The 24730-nt window shown below is 37.0% G+C and overlaps 2 protein-coding genes across 2 annotated transcripts in view; both read left to right on the forward strand.

Annotated features, from left to right (window-relative positions):
- Nucleotides 1-15781, forward strand: part of LOC126965591 (uncharacterized) — a 63661-nt gene extending 47880 nt beyond the window's left edge. Inside the window, exons 4-10 of the mRNA XM_050809229.1 lie at nucleotides 759-931; nucleotides 2204-2832; nucleotides 4335-4462; nucleotides 5769-5867; nucleotides 8654-8888; nucleotides 9380-9582; nucleotides 10856-15781. Of these exons, the coding sequence (XP_050665186.1) occupies nucleotides 759-931; nucleotides 2204-2832; nucleotides 4335-4462; nucleotides 5769-5867; nucleotides 8654-8888; nucleotides 9380-9582; nucleotides 10856-12016 (2628 nt within the window). The 3' untranslated portion in view covers nucleotides 12017-15781. The remainder of the gene's footprint in view (nucleotides 1-758; nucleotides 932-2203; nucleotides 2833-4334; nucleotides 4463-5768; nucleotides 5868-8653; nucleotides 8889-9379; nucleotides 9583-10855) is intronic.
- A 4646-nt stretch (nucleotides 15782-20427) lies between these two features.
- Nucleotides 20428-21888, forward strand: LOC126965656 (dynein axonemal assembly factor 3 homolog). The gene has a single exon (XM_050809364.1). It carries the CDS (start codon nucleotides 20457-20459, stop codon nucleotides 21831-21833), a length of 1377 nt encoding a protein of 458 aa, XP_050665321.1. The 5' UTR covers nucleotides 20428-20456; the 3' UTR covers nucleotides 21834-21888.
- Nucleotides 21889-24730: the final 2842 nt, after the last annotated feature.

The following is a 24730-nucleotide window of genomic DNA, read 5'->3' on the forward strand; positions in this document are numbered from 1 at the left end:
TAAACAGCATAGGTGAAGCTCGTTGAACGCGTGTAAGGTGATCATTGCTATTTGTGTGACATGTGGTGCGCTCGCTAAAGATAAAATGTCCGTCGACCAATCTGAGTAATACATAAACCGATACTAAACTAAACATAATGATAATCACAAACAGAAGCACTCCTAATGTCGGAATAATAGGAACTCGGCTCAAGTGCTTTTTTGTTTAACATCTTGACTGTTGCTTCTCAATATATTCTTGATAATCTAATGTATGTTCATAGGCACATAAGTAAATTTGCTAGAAACTGTCATAACCATAATGTTAACACCAGGAACAGACATAAGCTTATAATGCCTAATACTCGGCTAGGTCGAGTTAGTAAGTCTTTTGTGAGACAATGTATATGCTTTTACAACAAGATCCCAGAAAATGTTCAAAACAAAAGTATTACGTTATTCAAAAGTATTGTTAAAGAGCGATTGTATGGTAAAGGTTACTATAACATAAATGACTGTCTTAATGATACCATAGATTGGGAATGGAGCGACCGCCCTATGGTTATAAAATAATAAGTTAAATTGTACAATATTACTTTGTAAACATATTTTTTCGATGTAAAAAAGGCCGCTGAGTTTGTTGTGCTCATTATTATGAGGTCTTAGTTGTGGTATGGGTGGTAGTTTTTGACTTACAATAAGTGATGTCACGTCCTATTTTGAATAAAAATATTTGAATTTGTGTTAAACTTACATAATGTGTATACTTTTCATTCTAGATTCCTGTTGCCGAGTGGCGATTCAAAGGGAGTCTCAATATCTCGGATAACAAATACGGCGCCGTGAGAGAGAGAGACTGGTACCTGGTGAATGACTCGTACATCTTCTACGACGTGATTTGTGAGACCGGCCTCCCTATCAGGCAGCTCGATATGGACATTCAGATCAACATGTGAGTCAGTATTTATCATTATACTTGTTCAAATTCTTATGTTTTTAAAGTGATAACCCATTCATCTACAGCAGTCTTTCTCAAAGTAGGCGACATCGCCCCCTTGTGGGCGATATAGACTAGATTTGTAATGTCATTTAGATACTTACTTATAATTAAAATTTTGAATAAGGGTGTTTGTGCACTAATCTGTGATTTTACGGATCCATATAAAACGTACGATCTGAATGTACGTTTCTGTATGACGGCCTGTTTGAAGAATCATGAATACGAATTAAAAAAAATTAAAACGTATGAGAGATGCTCTAATTAGTTTATATTTCTGTTCTGTATGATGGTATAAAACTAGGAATACTTGTACTAGGAGTGTATAAAAAATTGGGGGCGCTGAAAAGCAAATGATTTTCAAAGGGGGCGGTAAAAGAAATAAGTTTGATAATCTCTGATCTACAGGATCTACATTAGAGTTGATAATCTACTCATCGCCAATATTTGCATACTCGTACTAGGAAATTGACTTGAGATGTCGCTCTTGCTAATCTAAAAAATGAAGCCACAACCTGAGAATTGAACAAATCATTCAAGATTTTATGACGATACGTCACTCGAACGGTTAGCTCAGTTGGGACTCGCACGGAACGCGAGAAGTCGTGGGTTCGAGTGCCGTATCGTTCATAAAATTTAGTTTTTTTTTAGTTTTATATTTTAGTTTTATATAATACAGAACAAATTGTTTAGATTTATAAGAGCGACATCTGAAGTCAATTTCCTAGTATGCAAATATTGGGGTTGAGTAGGTTATCAACTGTAAAGTAGATCTTGTAGATGAAGCCACAACCTGAGATTTGAACAAAGCATTCAAGATTTTATGACGAGATACGTCAATCGAACGGTTAGCTGAGTCCCGCATCGTTCATAAAATTTTGTGTTCAAGTTTTATTTGTATATTCTGCTTGTTGTTTCTGATCCTCTTTACTATATTATTTAATAACACTCTCACTACTTGTACTCTAAACAATTTGTTATATTTTAAAGTGAAACCCTCACTTCTGAGATTAATTACACAAACAAAATTTAAAACAAGATTGTAGACGAAGCCACAACCAGAGAGTTGAACAAAGCGCACAAAATTTATCGACGGTTGGCTTACTTGGATGAGCACTCGCGGGTTCAAGTCCCGCATCGTTCATAAATTTTGTTTTCAGATTTTGTTTGTGTAGTTTTGTACTCTTTATTTATTTTATAATAATTTATTTTATATTGATATTTCAGAGATAACGAAATTACTTTAACAGTGAATGACTCAATAGATCGAGATAAGATATACTGTTATACAGATTCTGAAAAATATTACCCTGTCAATGTTAAAAAACAACGAAAAGATCACACAAACACATTTGTCTTGATACCGAAAGGCGACGGATATTACTGGTGCACGCACGACGATGTTTATAACTACCACACCACAGAATCTAACAAAGTACTCTTCATCAGAGAGAAGCAATCTATAATCAATAAATATGCAGTTAAAATAAAACATAACAAAAAAATTACTTTAGACGACATTGACGAACTGAGTGACGATTGGAAAGACGTTCTATCGGAGTATATTTTGTTGGTAAATAAATATGAAGATATGTACGGAAAGCTGGACACAAATGATACTGAAGAAATTCTGAAAACATTTGTGAATTTGAATCCTGAAGTAAAGAAGGAAAGTACGGTCGCGCACAATAAGAAAGTGAAGCGGTTGTATCTTGATGGTCAAACGGTGGTGCTGCATCTGGAGCTGAGCCCCGGGAGAAGGCCTGCCCCGCCTGGGCGCTGGCGTGACCTGGAGATACTCTATATGAAGCCGACGTATTACTGCCGTGGATCCCATTCTACAACATTGGAGTTGGGTGCGTTCAAGATCCCCTCTCTCATTTTAACTTATCTCTACACATTCGTAAATCATACGCAATGAGCTTTTGCGTATGATTTACTTATGTTTATCTTTATCTTTCTCATGATCTAACATTCACATACTTTTTCAAAATAATTAATTAGTGAGGCACTTTCAATAATTTCTTTAAGATATTTGCATGTCTGTTTCGTCGAGGCGTACCAACCTCATACAACCTGTGAATGTTTCTAGCAAATAAAGAGTCTTGACTATCAGAAATTACTATAAAAATAATTAATCAAATAAAATTCCCGAGATTTCCAAAAAAAGTAATTTGTTTAAATAAAATATGAATCAAATAATATTTGAGGTAGTATTCATAATTTAAGTTTTTTACTATAACTCCATCGACAATCCGCAAGTTTTCGCAGTATGCAGGGGATCTTTATGACGTAAATCATCAGAGATCAACACTAGATGAAATAAGGCATGAAATAATGTTCTAGTGTAATGGCGATTGTTTTTGTTATTGCAAGTTATAATCCTGCTTCTGAAATAATCTTCTTCTCGGTCGTTTATAACGTTGGTAGTCGTCAGTTATACTCGTAACGTTGTCCATACATACAACTATCAGTCCCATCCAATTACCGTACGCCCAGATCAAAGTTCACGTCATTTGAATCAAGTTGGTCTTAATTTGGTTTCATTAACCTGCTGGGAACTATTGTATTTCCGTTATGTTCCACCAGTGAATCATGTTACTTGTCATAACTTTAACCATTGGGAGGCTCCTTGCACAGGGTCCCGGCTAGATTATGGGTACCACAACGGTGCTTATTTCTGCCGTGAAGCAGTAATGTGAAAGCATTACTGTGTATTGGTATGAACGGCACCGTAGCTAGTGAAATTACTGGGCAAATGAGACTCAACATCTTATGTCGTCTCAAGGTGACGAGCGCAATTGTGGTGCCAATCAGAATTTTTGGGTTTTTCAAGAATCCTTAGCGGCACTGCATGGTTAGTTTCTAGAGTAAATGGTCAAGTAGATTTACCATGCGCGTACACCCGTGGAACAAACAATTCTATAGCCTTTCAATTAATCAATTTGTATTCATTTTTTTAATTGTTAACATTTTAATTTACCACCAAATGTTTTGAGTTTTCTTTAGTGTTAATTCCGCCAATATTTGTCTTTAAAACAATTCGACACGTGTTTAGCCTCTACACGAGGCATCCTCAGGACATGTTGACTCGCCAAACTCTGGCACGAGACATAACACCAAAGAAAACTCAAAACATTTGGATAATTATGGATTTCCGCAAAGTAACGCCTAATTTAATAAATTTTCTTAATTTACTACAGCAAGAACTGCCAATCAAGGGGTTCCATGAGGTCATATGTCAAATTATTCACATCAGCATTCAAACAAAGATCGCATCAAAGTTGATTCTACATACATACCAACAAGTAACATTATTTTAACTTTGTTTATTTTAATGCTTGATTAAAAAATGAAGGTACATCGAAGACGGAGGGATGTGTGACCCTCACATGTGTAGGAGACTTTGACGAAGGAGTACAGTTGGTTTCGACTGCCACCATCAACTGCATCGAGGAGCTGATCACTACCACGGACAGATCTACCGTGAGTTATTCGCAGCTTGTGTCGACCGAAGTCATTTCTAACCTTAACATTGATCCTACATAGAAGCAAATTCGTGTACTGAAATGTTAAAATGTATTTAGTAATTACTTACGGCCGTTCCCAATATTCAGTCTATCGCTTACTTGAGATAAAAATCCTAACTATCGTTGACTTTTCTGTCCCTTAAACTTATCGACTTTATCCGTACACGCTGTCTGTCAATGGCACGACGTATTACTTACCAGCGATAGAAGTTTGTATGGAAATTGCAATTCACTCGTCCCAATATAAGGCGATAAGAATGACTTATCAGGTATATTGTGACAGCTTCAGATTATTGACAGCTAATTACTGACCGTTGAAGGTAGTAATTTATTTCTATCTGTAGATAGTATATTGGGAACGGCCGTTAGTAAATGATTGTGTCCAGAAGATAAATCAATCTAGTTCATCCATCATAATTAATCGTTTTTTGTTATGAAAGCCGTGACATCATTTATGTGACTAACAAAACTAACCTGCCTGTAGAGGAAACCACATTATAAGAAGACCACGACTCGGTCGACGACGGTGGAGGTGACGACTACTTACGGGCCAAGCTCGACACCGGATCCGGCGTTGGTGAGCACCGTGACGATGCCGCCCAGTGAAGTGCTCACGGCTGACCCTACTGGTCTGCCCACCACGGAACTGCCTACCACGGAATTGCCCACTACGCCACCACCTCCCACATCACCCATACCCACTCACATACCGGTTGGTTCCATAAACAACGATGATTTGCTCGATTATTGCTTTATTTTGTTAACTAAAGTTTTAGGGTTGTGGCGAAGCAGAAAGTTTTGTTACATACCTATATAGATCCACAGGGCCAAGTTATCGCTCGATCGATGATTTCGTTCAATTTATATTTATATAAATTCTATTTTCTCCTTGTTCGAATCCATTCAACAGCATCATATTACCCATTTTGCTTAGTACATATAAAATTAATTACTACTAATCTGTGTTGTATTCGCCAAGGCAGTACCTACTCATCTGCACTGACCAAGCTCTTTAAAATAGTCCAAATAAACTAAAAGTGCTTATTATATCTACAGTAGAACGTATCTTACCATTGATCAGGGTGTCCCGAAAATTTACCACTTACCATTTACTATTACCACCTACTATAAAATATCATTCATTATCTTATTAACCAATATCATTCTTGTATATTTTTCTCTTTTCACTCTTTTTTGATGATGAATGATTTATCTCGAGGCCTAAGAGTAAGGTAATACTAATTTGGGTTAACCGTCTTCAGCCTGAAGAGCAGCTGCAGCAAGTGATGGATGACCTGTACACGCTGGTGAACGACTCTGGTCCCATATTCTTGGACGACATCAGTAACGTATTCGATCAGGTAAACATTCTCAGCCAATGCGCTGTTAGCGAATCCTCAAACGTAAAGTTAAACTTTTTCTGACTTGATCGATAGATAAGTATAAGGTTGAGATGATGTTATGAAAATAAGTAATAAACAATAACCATGTCAACCTTAAGTTAAATAAATTGAAAAAAAAAAAAAAAACTTTTATAAAGTCTGAGCAAAAAATTTAAAGGAATTCTTTTCTTGTCCTTAATCCAGGCTTTTAAACTTTCCGGCTACTATTTTCATGGGAAATTAAGACTGCTTGTTCGAGAGATTTCTGCGACCCAATGTCAGCCTGTCGTTTAGAGTACACCATGTCTTCTGAATCTGATCATAAATTGTGGTCCAAAGGGTTGAGAGGTGGGGCCTTCAAAGGTAGTTTTAGTTATAACGCAACTAAGTGCTGGAACAATATACCGCCACCTTTCAAAGCCTCATTATCTGTTTATTCCCTCAAATTAAAAATGAAAAATTTTCTATTACATGAATATCAAAATCAGTATTCCAGCATTAGTTGCGTTCAAAGAGGCTAGGAGCTTTTTGTTTTGTTTGATCTTATTATTTGTCATTGTTAGGAATTTTTTATTATAATTACTTTTTATGCTTGTTCTTGTTTTTAAGTTTAGTTTAGTAGTTAATTGTTTTTAAGTTTAGTTAAGTAGTTAATTGTTATAAGTAAAAAGTTAATTATTATTATTATTAGTTATACTTTAATTCAGGCGAGGTGTCGCCCTTGAAGTTCATGTGTCACGCGGGGTCACAGAAAATCAGCGTTGCAGCACACTTGTGTTGAAACACAAGCTGAGTGGCTCCTTTTTAAACACCACACCTTTTTATATTTGTATATATTTTTAAGTTTCTTCTTTTTGTGATTTGTGTGAGTGTTAAAATAAATGTTTTTTTCTTTCTTTCTTTCTTTTCTAAAAGAGGGCCAGTCCATAGATAATACACTATACTCGTATATCAGAGATAGATGTCGCACTGATGTTTTTATTATGTAAAATCAAACCCGGGCTAAGAGACGGCGCTGCGTTATTTTTAGTAAAAATATTTTACGCCCGCAGTGTACCGACTATCGTCGCTAGATGGCGCTCATTATATTTATACTTTATCTATTGTTGTAGACCGTATTGATTTTGATTGCATATTGCGACATTGATTAATATTGTAATTTGTTCTTTATGTGTGGATGGAAATCCTTAAACTCAAAACTCAAAACGATTTTAAGTGATCTGTGTTTTTGGTAGTATTTTATATTAATTTAATTACCACACGATAGTCAAGTCTTGTTTTAATAAATAACTTAAGTAAGTTTTTTACTATCACTAGCTCCATCTATCCATGTATGATGTATGTAAAATGATCGCCATAGTAATGAATTTGCAGCGTACCTAATAGAACAGAAGGTAGCACTTTCAATGCAAATTTTTATCATGTGCCAATGTAGGGAAGTTGCACCCCCCCTGGGCCAGTCTTCAGCTAAGGAGCCAAGCTTTAGTAGTTTGTTCCTTGTGACAAGAAGCAGTCTTGCTGGCAAGGCCAAAATTTTTGATACTTTAGGAACTAGACATCAAACAATCAAACATGCCATACTTCTATTCTTTGGACAAGTTTTAAGGCGAAGGAGCCAGTTCATATAACGAATTGTCGTCCAGGGTAAAGTGGAAGTCACTAGATCGCCCGGAAGTTCACTCATGCAATGGAGTCACCAGATTGAATTATGCTGTGGGCATTCCCGTATATGAGGGACCGGTGCTTATTAAAACTTTTTGACAATCATGACGGTCCTATCAAGAATATCTTAGTTAAAATATGTCTAAATAGAGTTTCTTGTCACACGTCCAATTCCACCTTCGCACGACATGCCATAAGTTAGGATATCATCCCCACCATCTGGATGTGTGGCGGTCCTCCACAGTGCGGTTTTCAAGGAGCTTTCTTCCACTTATTACAAAGCTGTGGAATGAGCTTCCTTATGCGGTGTTTCCGCGACGATACGACATAGGTACCTTCAAAAAAAGCGCATACTCCTTCCTTAAAGGCCGGCAACGCTCCTGTGAATCCTCTGGTGTTGCAAGAGATTGTGGGCGGCGGTGATCACTTAACAACAGGTGACACGTACGCTCGTTTGTCCTCCTATTCCATAAAAAAAAAAGATAAAAACAGACCAGAATTAGTTTAGTATGCGTGACAAGCTACGTCTTACAGTCGCCTTTGAGATTATGTATGCATATATATACGCATAATCTCAAAGTGAGAATTAACGTAATGCTAAAAATCTAGGTAATGCTTGACTCTGGTGGTGTATGAAATTACGGTCAATGGCAAGCCGTCCAACTGCTTTAACATAGTAGCTTGAAGGGTAGATGTAACACTTTTATAATAAAGTCCCAGTCACTGTTCAGGCATTATCTATAAATAAATTTAAATGTTTTATTAAAAAATGGCTGTGTCGTAAATCCTACTTCTCCACAGCTGAATATTGGACAGCCTAGTTCCAGGCCAGGATTATTATTATTTTATAGCAATAGCAATGACAGTACAATATTGTTTATTTAACTTAGTAATTTAACTTTAAAAAAGCGAAAAAAAGAATGCTGTGAGCACCGCTTTTCTCTCTCCGAGCGCCATTTGTTTCCGAAGCGGCGGTAGTGTTAGATGGTATATCAAGAAGAATTCTAAAAGATTTTAAGAAAATAAATGCCTTTTATGCCTTTAATGTAACTAAGACGTAAACCCCTGCAAAACATTAAATTAGTTTCGAATATGTGGTTCAGGTGGATGAGGTGTTGGAAGAGCGCGACGACTTGGAGATCCCGGGGCGGCTGCTACACCTGTTGGATCAGCTGGGGGCCACTGTGCAGCTGGAGGATGCGGGCGTGGCCAGCGCCGTGCGAGGGAACATAGCGCTGGTAATGGCAGCCGCGGGGCCCGACCACCGCGTGCGGGGGCTACGCATTGCCGCGCGGGACACGGACATTTTCACTGACGATGCGTTCGGACTCATCAGCGGTAAGCGGTCTTCACTTTGTCAATTTCATATAGATTACTTTGGTTATGTTGTATTATTAACCAAAATACAATTCTAAATGAATATTGAAGCCTGAGGAGATCCGTAGGAGAACCAAATTTACCGATATAGTCCAAATGATTGCGAAACTGAAGTGGCAGTGGGCAGGGACATTGTTCGAAGGACAGATGGCCGTTAGGGCAGTAAGGTCTTCGAATGGCGACCACGTACCGGAAGAGGCAGTGTTTGTAGGCCCCCCACAGGAATACGTTGGATGAGGGCAGCGCAGGACCGATCGTCATGTAAATCTTTGGGGGAGGCCTTTGTCCAGTAGTGGACTTCTTCCAGCTGATGATGATGATTGAAGTCATTTTTCAACATGCTCGATTGCAAAAATACCCCTTTAGATTAATTAAATTTCGTGACGTAGGTTAGACCTCTCTTACTCCTCTTATACTCTTCAATATTTTTACTTCATTTATTAAAATTTCAGATGATTTGAACAGCACTATGCTGGAGTCAGACAATAATGAGGCTGTAGTGGTTCTGCCTGCGTCAGTGTCTGAGACGGCACATCGTGTCAGCTTCGTGGTGTTCCGCACTGACCGCGCCTTCCGCGACAATGGCACGCAAGCCGTCAACAGCCGTGTGCTGAGCGTCAAGGTGGACAACCTCACGCACTTCCAGCACGGAGAGGTATGTCAAAGTGAGAAGAAACCAAGTTATGTATGACGAAGTAAACGATGATCTATCTGACATCTTGTACTGGTTTACGGCCGTTCCCAATATACTACCTACAGATAGAGGTAAATTACTGTCTTCTACTGTCAGTAATTAGCTGTCAATAATCTGAGCTGTCCCAATATACCCGATAGTTGAAATGACATCAAAAAGAATTTTAAAGGAATAAATTTTGAGAAAATAAATGCCTTTTATGCCTTAGTCATTCTTATCGCCTTGTATTGGGTCGCGTGAATTGCAATTTCCATACAAACTTCTATCGCTGGTAAGCTATACGTCCTCCCATTGACAGACGGCGTGTACGATAAGATGAGTAACCGTCGATAAGTTTATTGGGACAGAAAAGTCAACGATAGTTACGATTTTTATCTCAAAGAGGCCACAACCGGAGATAGACTGAATATTGGGAACGGCCGTTAGTGCTAATAACCTAATGTTAAATAGCAAGAAAACGATATATATTATATAACATTTAAGTTAGTCTTGCTAAATGTCAAAAATGTAGATGTGAGTGTTTTGTTAAACGGAGAGGTGATGAAACCAGTGGAATCTGCTGTATTTCTTGGCATTACTGTCGATTTCAAATTAGAATGGGACCCATACGCGATTAAAAAGATCAGACAATTAACTGACATAGATACGGCGCGACTACTTTAATTATTTTCATAGTATTATGTACTGTGTTATATTGATATGGGGCAATTCAGCCGATATTAACACCATCTTTGCGCTGAAGAAGAAGAAGCGGGCTGTTCGCGTTATTTATAACCCTAGGAATAGAATCATTCAGAGAAAAATTTAAAGAAATAAACATTTTACTGTTGCTTGTCAATATATTCTTGATATTGTTCTTTATTCATTAAGGCATTTTAGCGAATTTGCTCGAAGTATTCATAAAGATGAAACGAGGAAAAAAGATAATGTTGACATCTTCTTGTTACTAGTGGGTTAAGTCCAGTTAGTAAGTCTTTTATTGGGCGATGTATAAATATAATAGAATGGTTAAAAGAAATTTTTGTGGTGACCTGATTTTACTAAACTTTTACAATGACTATAGACTCATTAGATAAACTTGATAAGTTCTTTGGGTCTGGATTAATGACACCTTGTCTTGACAAATGGAGAGATGGAGAGATGAAATATTCTTTCTTTTTCTTCTAAACCGTCTTAATAGTCGAGATTTATTTGAAATTAAAATTTTGCTGAGCTTCTCATGTCTGGGTTTCAGGTTATAGATATCCACCTCAGCCCGCTGTCCGCGAATGTGACGCGGAACACCAGTCGAACGTGTGGCTACTGGGAGTTCTTGGAGGACAACACGGGCTTCTGGTCCCAGGAGGGCTGCACCTTTATTAAGTCCACTCAACCCGGAACCTTAGACACCTGCCGCTGCACACACATGACGCATTTTGCGGAGATCCTCGTTCCCAGATCAGTTTTTTCCGAACAACACGAGAGTGCTTTAGAAATTATGACAGTCGTGGGCTGCTGTCTCTCTATTCTTGGGCTCAGCCTGGTCGGCGTCACGGCCGCCCTGTTCAGGTCCTGGAGGAGAGAGTACAGCAATAAAGTGTGGCTTCAGCTCTGTATGGCTATCCTTCTGTTAGCGCTGACATTCCTGATAGTCGTTTTCGCCCAGTTCGAGGAGTACAACACCGCGTGCATGTTGGTAGGCGTGGCTCTGCATTACTCCGTGCTGGCGTCGTTCTGTTGGATGCTGGTGGCAGCCACGCTATCCTACCGCCGCCTGGTGCTGGTGTTTTCGCGGGACGCTACGCACCGCCTGCTGCGCGCCTCGGCCTTCTCTTGGGGCGCGCCCTGTGCCGTGGTCGGCATTCTTCTCTCTGTCGCCCCGCACTCGTACGCGGGGCGCTTTGAAGAAAAGACGCCGAGCGGCTCGTTCTGCTATCCCACGGGCGTCAGTCTCTGGGTGACGGTGTACGCGCCAATCTGCGTCATAGTCGTGGTGAACTGGACGCTATTTTCCTTAATAGTGCGTTCCGTGTTTGCGTCCCGAAGGATACAGAGGCACGGAGACTCAAAAGAGGCCATGCGATGCGCATCCGTCAGCTGCCTGCTGGTGTTCCTGTTCGGCCTTCCCTGGGTGTTCGGCTTGTTCGCGCAGACGTTGGTGGGCGCCTATCTGTTTACGTTGACGGCGTCGTACCAGGGCTTTATACTATTTTTATTTTTCGTCCTATGTAATAAGAAAACGCGTGATTTGTGGCTCAATAAGTTAAAGATAAAACAGACACGAAAAGTGCCAGTAACTTCGTCGACATTTTCCAATCGAAGTACAAATTGGCGGCCAAACACGAATAATTCCACTGAATCGAAAGTATCGAAGCCCAAGTCGCTGTCGACGCCCGACGATTCGCGGTTCTCCTGACGGAGAGGACGGGACTCGCCGCCCGCGCCGGTGTTTCCCCGGGGACCTTCGAATTCTTCCAAATATAACATTGCGTTTTCAAGTTTCAATGTAGATTAGCATTTCTAGTCCTTTTCATTACGTAAGTGTTCAGTTGATTAATTTTAAGTATTTATTGATATCAGAAAATATTTTTATTATGCCGAAGAGTCTGAATAATTGTCATTACTTAGTTATAAATTAACATTTGAAAATGAGAATCGAAAACCAAATATGATCTTGAAACATGAAAGTCAGAAAACTTAATTAAATTTTCAATAATATAAATTGTATGATAAGTACAACAATAATAATATAGAAAAACATAAGAGTAGATTTGAAGCTGAAATGGAGAAATATATTTATAAAGTTTTAATTACGGTCGGAGGCGCTGAAAGATCGTTTGCACATTTGCAATGTTACCCAGAACACTTCTTGCGGACGGATATATTATTTATATTTATTTACATATAGAATAAAGCTGCGAGTGAAAGTATTATTATAATTTAAATGACGTTAATTTTATTAAATTACCTATAATATTGTATATTTATTTAATCTGCAAATGATGACTTCCACTTATTCTGGCTTAAATCAATATACCGAAAAAATAATCGTGGAACACCCCTACCACACGTGGTGACACCATTGACGAACTAAAGTAGCTATTATTATTAAATATCAATCTAATTAATATTCTTGATACCATAATAATTGAATAATTTTCAAAACAATAATTATATATAAAATATTTCCTATCTTTTAAATAAATCACTTTTAAAAGATTAAATCGAGCGTAATTGTAAATGTGTTTTTACATAAGATTTTTGCGTAAAAGTTACATTTTTATTTTATGTCCCCCTGAAAACGACATCTGGAGAGATCTTGAAACGTCGGGTTAACTTAAATAAAAATGAAACTTTTACGCAAAAATCTAATGTAAAAATCAAAGAAAATATTATGTATTATAACGTATATAATATATTTAAATATAATAAAAATGAAATAGGTTGGAGATAATTATGAAGAGCACTGCCTGCACATCCGTTTGTGTAAAAGAGGACATCTCTAGTGTCTCTAACTCAACTTTCACTGGATTAATTTGGATTTTTTTTTCTTTTTTGATTGAGGGGTTTTTATACGTATGTACATGTCAGCCCCATTATAACCTAACTACATTTAAAAGACAAAAGAAAAACAAAATTCTTAACTTAACAAACTAAAAAAAAAAAGCTAATGAAACGAAAAGCAAGTTATATCTATAGTGTTCAACAAATAAGACTTATGGATTCAAACAGACTTATGGCATCCTTAGATGCAGGGCGGGCAAGTATATTTACATTAATTTGGTTTAAAAAGTTGAGCTCAGTAATCCGTTCCCGTTAGCATTACAGAACTGCCAGATAAACCTGGAGTGACGGCCGAGTGGTCAAGTACGACTCTACAGAAAATCAGCCTAGCTCTAAGAAAAAAGTGAAAATCTCGATTGTATGAAACGTGCAGTCATTGACAGTTTGACAGATGACGGCTAAAATCTTGAAAGAAATGGAGATCGCCGAAATCCACTACGTTTTACCGTCGTTCCCAATATACTATCTACAGATAGAGATAAATTACTACCTTCTACTGTCAGAAATTAGCTGTCAATAATCTGAAGCTGTCCCAATGTACTCGATAAGTCATTCTTATCGCCTTATATTGGGACGCGTGAAATGCAATTTCCATACAAACTTTATATCGCTGGTAACCTATACGTCGCTTAGTTTAAGCTATAAGGTGAGTTATCGTCGATAAATTTATTGGGAGAGAAAAGTCAACGATAGTTACGATTTTTCGCTCAAGTTAGAGATAGACTGAATACTGGGAACGGCCGTTAAGCAACTGTTCACTTTCAAACTTAGCCGGATTATACTTACTCGCCAATCGCGATACTGTAATTACTACTATTTGAAATTTATGTCAATCACGTTTCATACTAAACTAAATTTCAATTTTTACTCAGGCAGTCCCGCTTCTAATTACGTAGTATTTACATCCTCTTTGCAGAAAATGAGCGTTGTGACACTAAATATTTGAGACTAGTCAGAGAGAGACTGTCAGTGTCTCCAAGCTGAGACATGGCGAAACATTTGAGGATTTATTGTGAACCATGGCGTCTTTTGAACATTGTCATGTTCCTTGCGAGAATATCAACCTATAAATTTGTAGCAGCACCACAAGCCAAAATGATTCCGATACGATAATTTTTTCGACCAATTTCTCTGCCATACACCTATCCAAACATGGACGTCCAGAAGATTTGGTATTTGACTTGATATAAGTGCACTTGACATGTCAGAGCACTACCCTAACGCTTCGCTTATGAGGCGTGCAATTATAGATTAAGGATTGGTCTCCGCTGCGCTCCAACTAGATACCACAGGCATAGTCGCAAAGTTTGGTAACTAATTAGGCAATTGGCAAGTTATTATACTACGCCCAAGTGGGCGTTCTCGAGCCAGTCTCGAACAATGCCACATGTCCTGTTAAACTTTGCTAATAATTGTAACTAAAATGCCGGGTTGCGTGGTACAACTTTGTAATATAATACTACCAGAAATAAGAAAGATACTGGGATCACATATCATCAGTAAGTATTTTGTATTTTATTAATTTCAATTAAAATAACACGAAGCGTATTTAAGTTACATTTGAAAGATGCCATTGAGTATCTAGATGCCACGCACCCAATATAAAGTAGCCGTTACAAAAAAGCTATTGTTCTTAGGTAGTGCGGTATCTAGTTTGAGCGCATCGGAGACCAATCCTTAATTTTAGCGTGCAATATATAAATAATCCGAGTCATGTTATTGTGAACGTTGATGAACAACAGTAATGTAGACGGCGCTCTGGGCTAGATAATCAATCTGTGTGTTGTTTTATGTTCATTGTATCTCCTTACAATACAAATATATAAGTTAAGCATCTTTGAAAAGTGATTTATTATTAATAACTAGCTGACCCGACAGACATTGTTCTGTATATAATAAATAATATAATGTTTTTTATGAATTTGTCAATAATATATCATAACATCAAGAATTACTTTGTAAAATATGCACCCTGCTGTCGTAATGAAATTGTTTCACAGCAGAACTGTCAAACCGTGCGTCAATAAATTCTCTCATAGAAATTATGTATAACATCACTTCAAAGGAAAAACAAAATTTTTGTTATTTTTATTTAATTCCGAGCATTTTCATATTTATTAACCTTTTAAACCTTCTCTGGACGTCCATGAATGAATGAATTCAAGACCAAAATTAGCCAAATCGGTTCGGCCGTTTTCGAGTTTTAGCGAGACTAACGAACAGCAATTAATTTTTATATATATAGATTAATTAATCGGTACAACGATTACCTACACGAGACAACGTCTAGTTGACCTCGTTGACAAACTTCAGTTGAATGTGGAATATTGGGTATGTTCCGATATGCACTGCGAGCACTGCACAGTGCTATCACTGTAGAAAAATTCGTTCCGTTATGGACTGCCTGTATACTGCAGCAGAACCCTAGCGAAATATAAGACGACATAAATCGCCGCCATATTCTACTGTGATCACTGGCGTTTTCGAGGTAAGGTACTCGCAGTACTTTGATCACGTGATCAGTCAAAACATAAATTTACATATAGAATAAAGCTGTGAGTGAAAGTATTATTATAATTTAAATGATGTTAATTTTATTAAATTACCTATAATATTGTATATTTATTTAAACTGCAAATGATGACTTCCACTTATTCTGTCACCCCTACCACACGTGGTGACACCATTGACGAACTAAAGTAGCTGTTATTATTAAATATCAATCTAATATTCTTGATACCATAATAATTGAATAATTTTCAAAACAATAATTATATATAAAATATTTCCTATCTTTTAAATAAATCACTTTTAAAAGATTAAATCGAGCGTAATTGTAAATGTGTTTTTACAGAAGACTTTTGCGTAAAAGTTACATTTTTATTTTATGTCCCCCTGAAAACGACATCTGGAAAGATCTTGAAACGTCGGGTTAACTTAAATAAAAATGAAACTTTTACGCAAAAATCTAATGTAAAAATCAAAGAAAATATTATGTATCATAACGTATATAATATATTTAAATATAATAAAAATGAAATAGGTTGGAGATAATTATGAAGAGCACTGCCTGCACATACGTTTGTGTAAAAGAGGACATCTCTAGTGTCTCTAACTCAGCTTTCACTGGATTAATTTGGATTTCTTTTTTCTTTTTTGTTTGAGGGGCTTTTATACGTATGTACATGACAGCCCCATTATAATCTAAGTACATTTAAAAGACAAAATTCTTAACTTAACAAACTAAAGAAAAAAGTTAATAAAACGAAAAGCAAGTTATATCTATAGTGTTCAACAAATAAGGCTTATGGATTCAAACAGACTTATGGCATCCTTAGATGCAGGGCGGGCAAGTATATTTACATTAATTTGGTTTAAAAAGTTGAGCTCAGTAATCCGTTCCCGTTAGCATTACAGAACTGCCAGATAAACCTGGAGTGACGGCCGAGTGGTCAAGTACGACTCTACAGAAAATCAGCCTAGCTCTAAGAAAAAAGCGAATCTCTCGATTGTATGAAACGTGCAGTCATTGATAGATTGACAGATGACGGCTAAAATCTTGTATGAAAACGGAGATAGACAAAATCCACAACGTTTTAAGCAGCTGTTCGCCTTCAAACTTGGCCGGATTATACTTCGTCGCCAATCGCGATACTGTAATAACTACTATTTCAAACTTATGTTAATCACTGCACGTTTCATACTGAACTAAAAATTAATTTTTTGCTGAGGCAGTCCCGCCTGTTATTACGCAGTATTTACATCCTCTTTGCAGAAAATGAGCGTTGTGACAGTGAATATTTGAGACTCGTCAGAGAGAGACTGTCAGTGTCTCCAAGCTTAGACATGGCGAAACATTTGAGGATTTATTGTGAACCATGGCGTCTTTTGAACATTGCCATGTTCCTTGCGAGAATATCAACCTATAAATTTGTCGCAGCACCACAAGCCAAAATGATTCCGATACGATAATTTTTTCGACCAATTTCTCTGCCATACACCTATCCAAACATGGACGTCCAAAAGGTATTAATTTTAATGTTATTCACAATGTTAAGCATAATAATTTTCTCTGAAATAAAGTTTGTTTACCTCACTGATATAAGTGCACTAATATTAACCTGTAAGTGGTATAAATAAAATAGATCAATTTCAGTTTCGAGAAAACTGCTTTTTTGACATGTCGAGAGGAGAGCTATATATAAGGTTTTATATGTAATATTCTGTGAATCTGGTAAGTAAATAAATAATTTATTTACTTACCTGCCCATGTAACTACAAAATATATTTGTAAGACGTAACTTTCGCTTTAATATGACAGTTACATTGTCGCGTTGTAAGCCAAATGATTGTATCGGTATGAAGATATTAGTACTAAGAGAAATAATAAAAATATTATGAAATAAATATATTTTCATTTCTTTTTTTGTGCTTTTTGGCTTAAGGATTTTTTTTCATTGAAATGTTCTTGGTTCAATTGTTCAGACAAATCTCTAAAATGTTAGTAGATTGCTTTACTTGCATTGTTTATTATTGGCTATGACTATAAAATATCTCCTTATATGTATGAATGTGATTTTTTTAACAAACCGCTTAGAAAATTGAAAATTTTCACAAATTCGGGAAGTTATTGATTTTACCCCGCTTTTCGAAAATCGAGATCTAATCATATCTCGACGTTTTAAGGTTCTAGGAAGCTTCCCTGACTATTCCCGCGATGGTGTTCGTACTTTTGAATGTATGTATGTATGTATGTGTGTGTGTGTATGCATGGATGTATGTAATCCTCTTATAAATTTTGAACGGCTAGACCGATTTCATCGCGGTTGACGTCATTCGAAAGGGCTTGATCAAAAATTAGACTTTGAATATAATTCGGAGCAATTCAAACCAGATTTTCTGGAGGCTCAAAAATATTTTTTCATATGTGGTTTTTTGAAATAACTTTTAAACGGCTCTACCGATCGATTCCATAAAATATATAATCAGCTCTTAACATCAAAAACCCACGTCGATCGCCACGAAACTGGATAAATCAGTCGATTCGTTCGTATCGGTGACGAAAGAAAAATAAATAAGAGAGTAAAAGTTCTTATTAGGAATTCTTCGAAATTCCGAGTTAAATCAATTATAACTCAAAGACTTATGAGGCACAAAAATCTGCCGCGCGAAAATCGGTACAGTCATTCAAAAGTTATAGCCGTTTGAAAATTCATTTTGAGCTCGAATAGCTTAAATTTATCGTACAATTTGAGCGTTTAGGTATGGAACTATCGGGAAGTTGCAGTGCCTTTAGGGTCAACCGTTTTCCTAATTTTTTTATTCACGCCGAACTTATTCTCAACCAATCATCATAAAATTTTGCACACATCCCGAAATATAATGTTTCCGAGGGAGCGAAACGAATTTTAGATCAGATCCACATACTTATATAATTATAATGGCCAAAATTTGGGAAAGAAGCGAAACAGTAGATCAAATTGGAGATCATTGCTATTCTACCATTACATAAACAAACCTAAAAATGAATCATATCCTACTTGGAAAAGGATAAAAGTCCGAAGAAAAACTTAAATTTCATAAAAGACAAAATAGGCTATATCAATATCCTCGAGACACAGAGACTTTTGAAATTATTAACCGATATAAAAAAAGGACAAGGTTCTCAATTCGTCGGTATTTTTTTTATGTTTGTCAAAACTTTTGACTGGGTGAACCGATTTTGAGAATTCTTTCTTCTTCTCATTTGAAAGGAGGTACTTCCCGTGTGGTCCCATTGAAGTTTGGTACAGATCTGATAGTGAATACCATTATAGTCTAAATTTTCTATAAGAATTGACTAAAAATCAAATATCAAAAAAATATTTACTTAACGAAAACTAAAGGTCCAGAAAATCCTGCGAAGTTGTACTCGACGCTGCTTGTTCGACGGTGTGAGTATTTTTGGCATCAAGCGCGTGCACACCTTTTGCATGTGTAAATGATTCAAATTTTCGCCAATTCGTTCCTTGCTAATTCATATACCTAGGTTCAGCTATCTGCTACAACTTAATTGAGCGATTAATTTAGTTTAGATAAATTAAGTGACCGACTACCGAGCGAGTCGGTCAGTTAAAGCGGCCCACCCCGCGTGTCATCCCCCGGTGCACTTATCCCAGCCCGCGTTTCCCTTCCGAGCTATTACACCAATATTTATGTATTGGTCTATAGTAAACAAAATTCACTAAATAATAATAGAGGGACAATGAATTCCATCATAAGTTATATAATTATCATAAGTTATACTTATAAGCGATATAAAAATGATTTTACTATTTTATCATTAGAGCAATGAACAAGCTTACAAAAACAGGAAACATTTTTTGACAAACTAAATTTAATATGATTGCCATCACTTGATTTGATAGAATCCATTAAAATTGTTTAGTCTTATTACAACATTGTTGTTTTTAATAAATAATTAAGCGCAGTTAATGAATTTTAACCAAGGATTGCTTTAAAGTGATTATCGCAAGTCATTAAAAAAACACTTAATCACTTAAACGAGTTTTGTAAAAAGTAAATGTACATTATTTCTCTATTATTATTTCTTAAAAGTTTACAATGTGATTTAATGATTTCAATAGAACCAAAAGTCGCAAAATTATAATTATCAACTTTACGCACACGTCATAACTTCGAAATTAGAACAGCTGGAATGAGTTTTTGCATTTTATAGAGCTCGTCAAGACAATATCCCAGGCAAAAAAAACTTACGCGCCATTTCCCATATTTTTCATTGTTTGTATCGCATTTGTTGCTCTGTGGTACATAATTATAAAAATGACACGTTTTAGTTTTAGAAGATGAACAATTAATAGATTTAATCCCGCCAGAAATACTAAATGCAGCACATAATGCAAACAAAAGCCTACTGCAAAATCTAGAGAAAAGTTCTTAGCTGCTTACGATAGTTTCAAAATGTATGCAATAAATGTTTGTGTTTTTCTCGCAAGTGTGTTGAAAATGTGCATAATATGTAACTCGTGTGCTTGACTTGTGACTTGTATCATACTATACTATAATGTAAGTTGAAAATGTATACAGTATATAATTTATATTCTGTTATTATTTCTTATACATCTATGTTGTTCGATAATCCTTGGCTATCCTTCGGAAACCTCCCGCGTATCTTATAAATAGTCGGTTGCTTAGCAACACCCTACTTCACGCCTCACTGCCATATTGTTTATCGTTGTGACATTGTAACTAGGCATTCTTTGATATCGCCTGTTCAGAGAGACTCGTTCGAAATGTTCTGGGGATTAAGCCCGGCTTTAGATTTGCAGCGAGAGTACCTCAGGTTCGGAGATGAGAACGCGTTCGAGCTCAACTTTCTGGTGATAGGGGGAAGCGACGCACGCCACCTCATCACAACGTTAGCTCAAGCGTATCGCCACAAGCGAAGGTATATGAACCTGTTCGTGGTGGACGGATGTCCCGAGCTTATAGCCCGCCAGCTTCTACTATTATCTCTGGCTCTAGAGAGGACGACGCGCTGTGGTTTACTGGAAAAGACCAGGCGCTTCCTAGAGATATACGGTAACATGCTTCTGCGTCCAGCGACGTCTCGATACCTGATTGCGAAAGCGACACAGCTTGTGAGAATGATCACCAATCCAGATTACATGAGCTGCCTTCTTCCGTGCGTCTCCATAGATCAAACTAAGTATCGCGAAAGAGATTACCTGGAAAATCTTTTAGGATTCTGGACAACAGGAAATACAAATCAGTTCAATGCATGTGAATTGTGGGAGCATCGGACCAGGCACTCGCTGGGTGTGAGGTATGACAACCGCTCTGGAGTATTTGATTGGGATTATCATATGCGTATGAAGGAAGTGGCCAGTCAGATTTGCTTCCAAGAGTATAAGCACTTCAGAGAGCACGGTATTTCGTTTACGTGGCTTGAGACAGAGGTGTGTCGCCCCAACGTTAGCTTATCTGCTGGTGTATATAAATGTGGAGACAGATACCTCCATAGAGGTTATCTTGGAGACATCGTGACATCACCCTATATAGCGTACGGCTTAGATTGCGAGGACAGTGACATGTTAAAATCTTCGCATGGAGTAAACTACAAGCGAGCTACAGATATTTCAGAGCGAAACGTAATGAGATTGCTCTATGAGCTGGAAAATCATATGCCTTTCGATGTCAACAAATTCAATTTAGACAATCAGCATAATTTGGGTATGGCGACCTTGAATCAATTTGATGCTAAGATTTCAGAGAGTGGCTTAGAAGCGCCCTTGGTGTTGAGAGAGGATAAAGACACTTACATCGAAATTGATTATGGCAAAGTTCATTTCCTGTCCCTTTCAGCACTGGAGCATTACCCTCATAAGCCGCAGTTCCAAGGTCTGTTCCACGGAGTGTTCGTCGGAAACAATATGTTGTCACGACTCAGGCCGAGCGTGTGGTCCATGTTGCGGGACGACGCCGCAGTTGTGATGGAGTCTCGCAAGTATATGGTGGAGCTCAGGAGAGACGATGTGAAGTCATTCGGGGAACTGGTTCAGCAAGCGGCGTCGACAGCGCAGTGTGACAAGCTGTCTGCATTTAATCCGGAAAAAGACGACTTTGCAAAGTTTTTAATCAGAAGAAAAAGTGAGAGTAGTGAAGTATAAGTTCGTACATTTATTTGTTATTGTTTACTTATTTTTAATTTAATAAAACATTTCAATTTGTGTCTGTTGTTCTATTACCACGTCACGATGCAGTGAGTGAAAGGTGTATGATGCGTACTTTATGAAAATTTTAATATAAGTTGTTATTAATTACAATAACAATAACTGCTACTATGCTCTTAACGTGCTGGGGCTAAGTTTAGGTTAAGTAAACCCACATTTATAAGAACAAGTAAAAATGTATTCCTATGTCGTATCTTCTTAAATCGTAAGCTCTCCCCTACCTTGACAGATTACTGATGGTTTTCAGTAAAAGGGCAGTAGGAGAGATACAAAGCATAATTAACCGCCAGCTCTTGGTATGCCTAGAGGGACACCAGCTGATAAACGACCGACGTATGGCTTTCGTTTCGTTGGTAGGTGGGCAAATTTTCTGGTATTCGGTAATTAAGGAAGAAGGACTGACAGTTAGCCTGGATATAGCGGAGGCCATCCATCCGGATATCCATTTATTGGACATCCCGAAAGATTATGCAAGTGGACCACCAGCCTCCTCACTGGGCGCAGCATACAGGTCGTTGGCGACGGTTATTGCTGGAATCCGAAACTTATGAACACTGGAGTTCACCAAGGTCTGTGTGCTATCTCCTACACACGAATAACTTAATAAATTGTAAATTAACAAAAAGATAACAAATATATTACTTTGAACAACTGCTTAGTATAGGATGATTTACAAATTTATCACAAAATTTTAATTTATAAATTTAACTCTGTGCTAATTTAAATAGATACTAATGACAATGTCAAATAAATATAAAAGATCTGTGCTTACTGTAGTACAAGACGTTATGCGACTGAATTACCATCTAAAGTTCTTATATTTAACTACCAAACGATCAATTTATTTTTTCAAGATCTCCCTTTCTCACTCACAATCTCCCTTATCTCGCTCCATGGCGATGTGATTCATGCTACGTTCGTCCTTTCTCACACTCTCTCAATTGGTCGCAATCGGCCTCTTCTTGGACAAAAACGTCCCACATTTTCGTGTCACTATTATTGCGTTTCATACGTAAAAAATATACCTTCATGCGCGAAAAGAAGTTTCACTTCGCGATGTGAATATAGCTCTAGATTATACTTATAACTTGAGATTTTACTTAACAATGCTTGTTTGCTCTATGCTGTTCTCATCTATTTCGTATTATAAGTTTTGCTATCTAAACTATTTAGGCCTGTGCCTATGTACCTACAAAACTGAAAATCATAATAATGTACCATTTACCTACACTGGTGTTATACGCCATACATATATGCTACATACATACTTTTATGAAATGAAAATAACTTGAGAGATGAGTTCAAACAGTATGTTCACTCAATTTCAATTTGTATGGATTGGCGTATCTTTACCAATCCGTACTGTAGATACTGCGTACAGTAGTAGACTGCACTAGTAACTCCGTGATCTGCACTAAAAAGCTAAATGTGCATTGAAATACTGTCTGTATTTTACTCTGCGCCACAGACTAGAACTCTATGAGGCGCATATTCGGCCCCTCATGGAGTATTTCTTACCTCTGCATGGGGTTATTCAGTACGAGCTCTTTCTGTTTTAAATTATCTCCGACTGGCTTGAATCTTTGGTGTTGCGTACAGATTAGGATCACTCTAAACTTCTGGAGTTGTCCATGGGCGGCTGTGCTTCACTTTCCATCAGATACTCCCAAACGGGGCAACTTGTCCGTTTGCCCTGACTAATTTAAAAATCCATTTAATTCCTCAGAAGATATTATCTCAATGTTCAATCCTGTATTTAATAGCTTAATTATTTTTCATAGATCTTTGAATAAGATTGATTGTTAATAAGGATGGAGTACTCATATGTATGAGTAACATCTGTATCATTTGGCGGGAAACGATCGCAAACAGTTGTATTGGGTCTGGTGATGTGTGCACGAAATCTCCTTGAGACTACACTAATGCCGAACATTTGTATTGTGAATTATGTGAGTTTGTTTGAGATGAAATTATTTGCACGATTCAGTCCATTGTCCTAGTGATAGAAAAAACTTCTTCGTGAACACTGACCTCCCAAAAGTTTCAGCAGATTTAAATTAAATGTTCAAATAGCTCAAGCTGATCTGAAGGTGCACCAAATTATAAATAAACAAATATAATATGACGTGTATGCAGTGTTAACTACATATACGTTAATAATAATAATAATCAATTTGTTTGATTGTCGTTGTTCTTCATTTGCCGGGTGTCTTTTTGTTTACATAAACTGTAACTCTGATCTGATTCAACTAAACTTATTACTGTTTCTTGCGACAACAGAAGAAGGAGTTATATTCAACAATTCATAGACTATGGAAGGCACCCATACTATCGTTTCGACTTCTGAACAGTGTAAGAAATACTGTTGTGTGGGATTTGAACCCACAACCCATTCTATTTAAAAGAGATACGATGACCAACATTATTGGAAATATATTTCTGTAAATAATACCATAGCAAAAATTTGTATTCATCTATTTCTGTACTGTATTTGTTACATTCATTTGTAAATAATATAGCAAATATATTTACAGGGTAAAAATAAAACGGAAAATTATACGTTTTAACGTTTTTTTGTTTCATTTAAAATTCGTATTTTTATAATACATTATAATATTATCACTTATTTATAATTTACAATGTCCAGTTATTCAGTAGTGGTGGGAAACGAATTCACGCAAATGATGAGGTTCAAGTAGAAACAGACAGAAAGTCGGACAGGAGTACTTCAAGTAGTATCACGAGCACCGTACGTGCGATCGTAGATACATTATATAGATATATAATGTATATAACATTTCTCAATAACACAGTTGTAGTGACAGTTTCGTTAC

This window comes from Leptidea sinapis, chromosome 1 (genome assembly GCF_905404315.1).
Source record: "Leptidea sinapis chromosome 1, ilLepSina1.1, whole genome shotgun sequence".
Lineage (NCBI taxonomy): Eukaryota > Metazoa > Arthropoda > Insecta > Lepidoptera > Pieridae > Leptidea > Leptidea sinapis.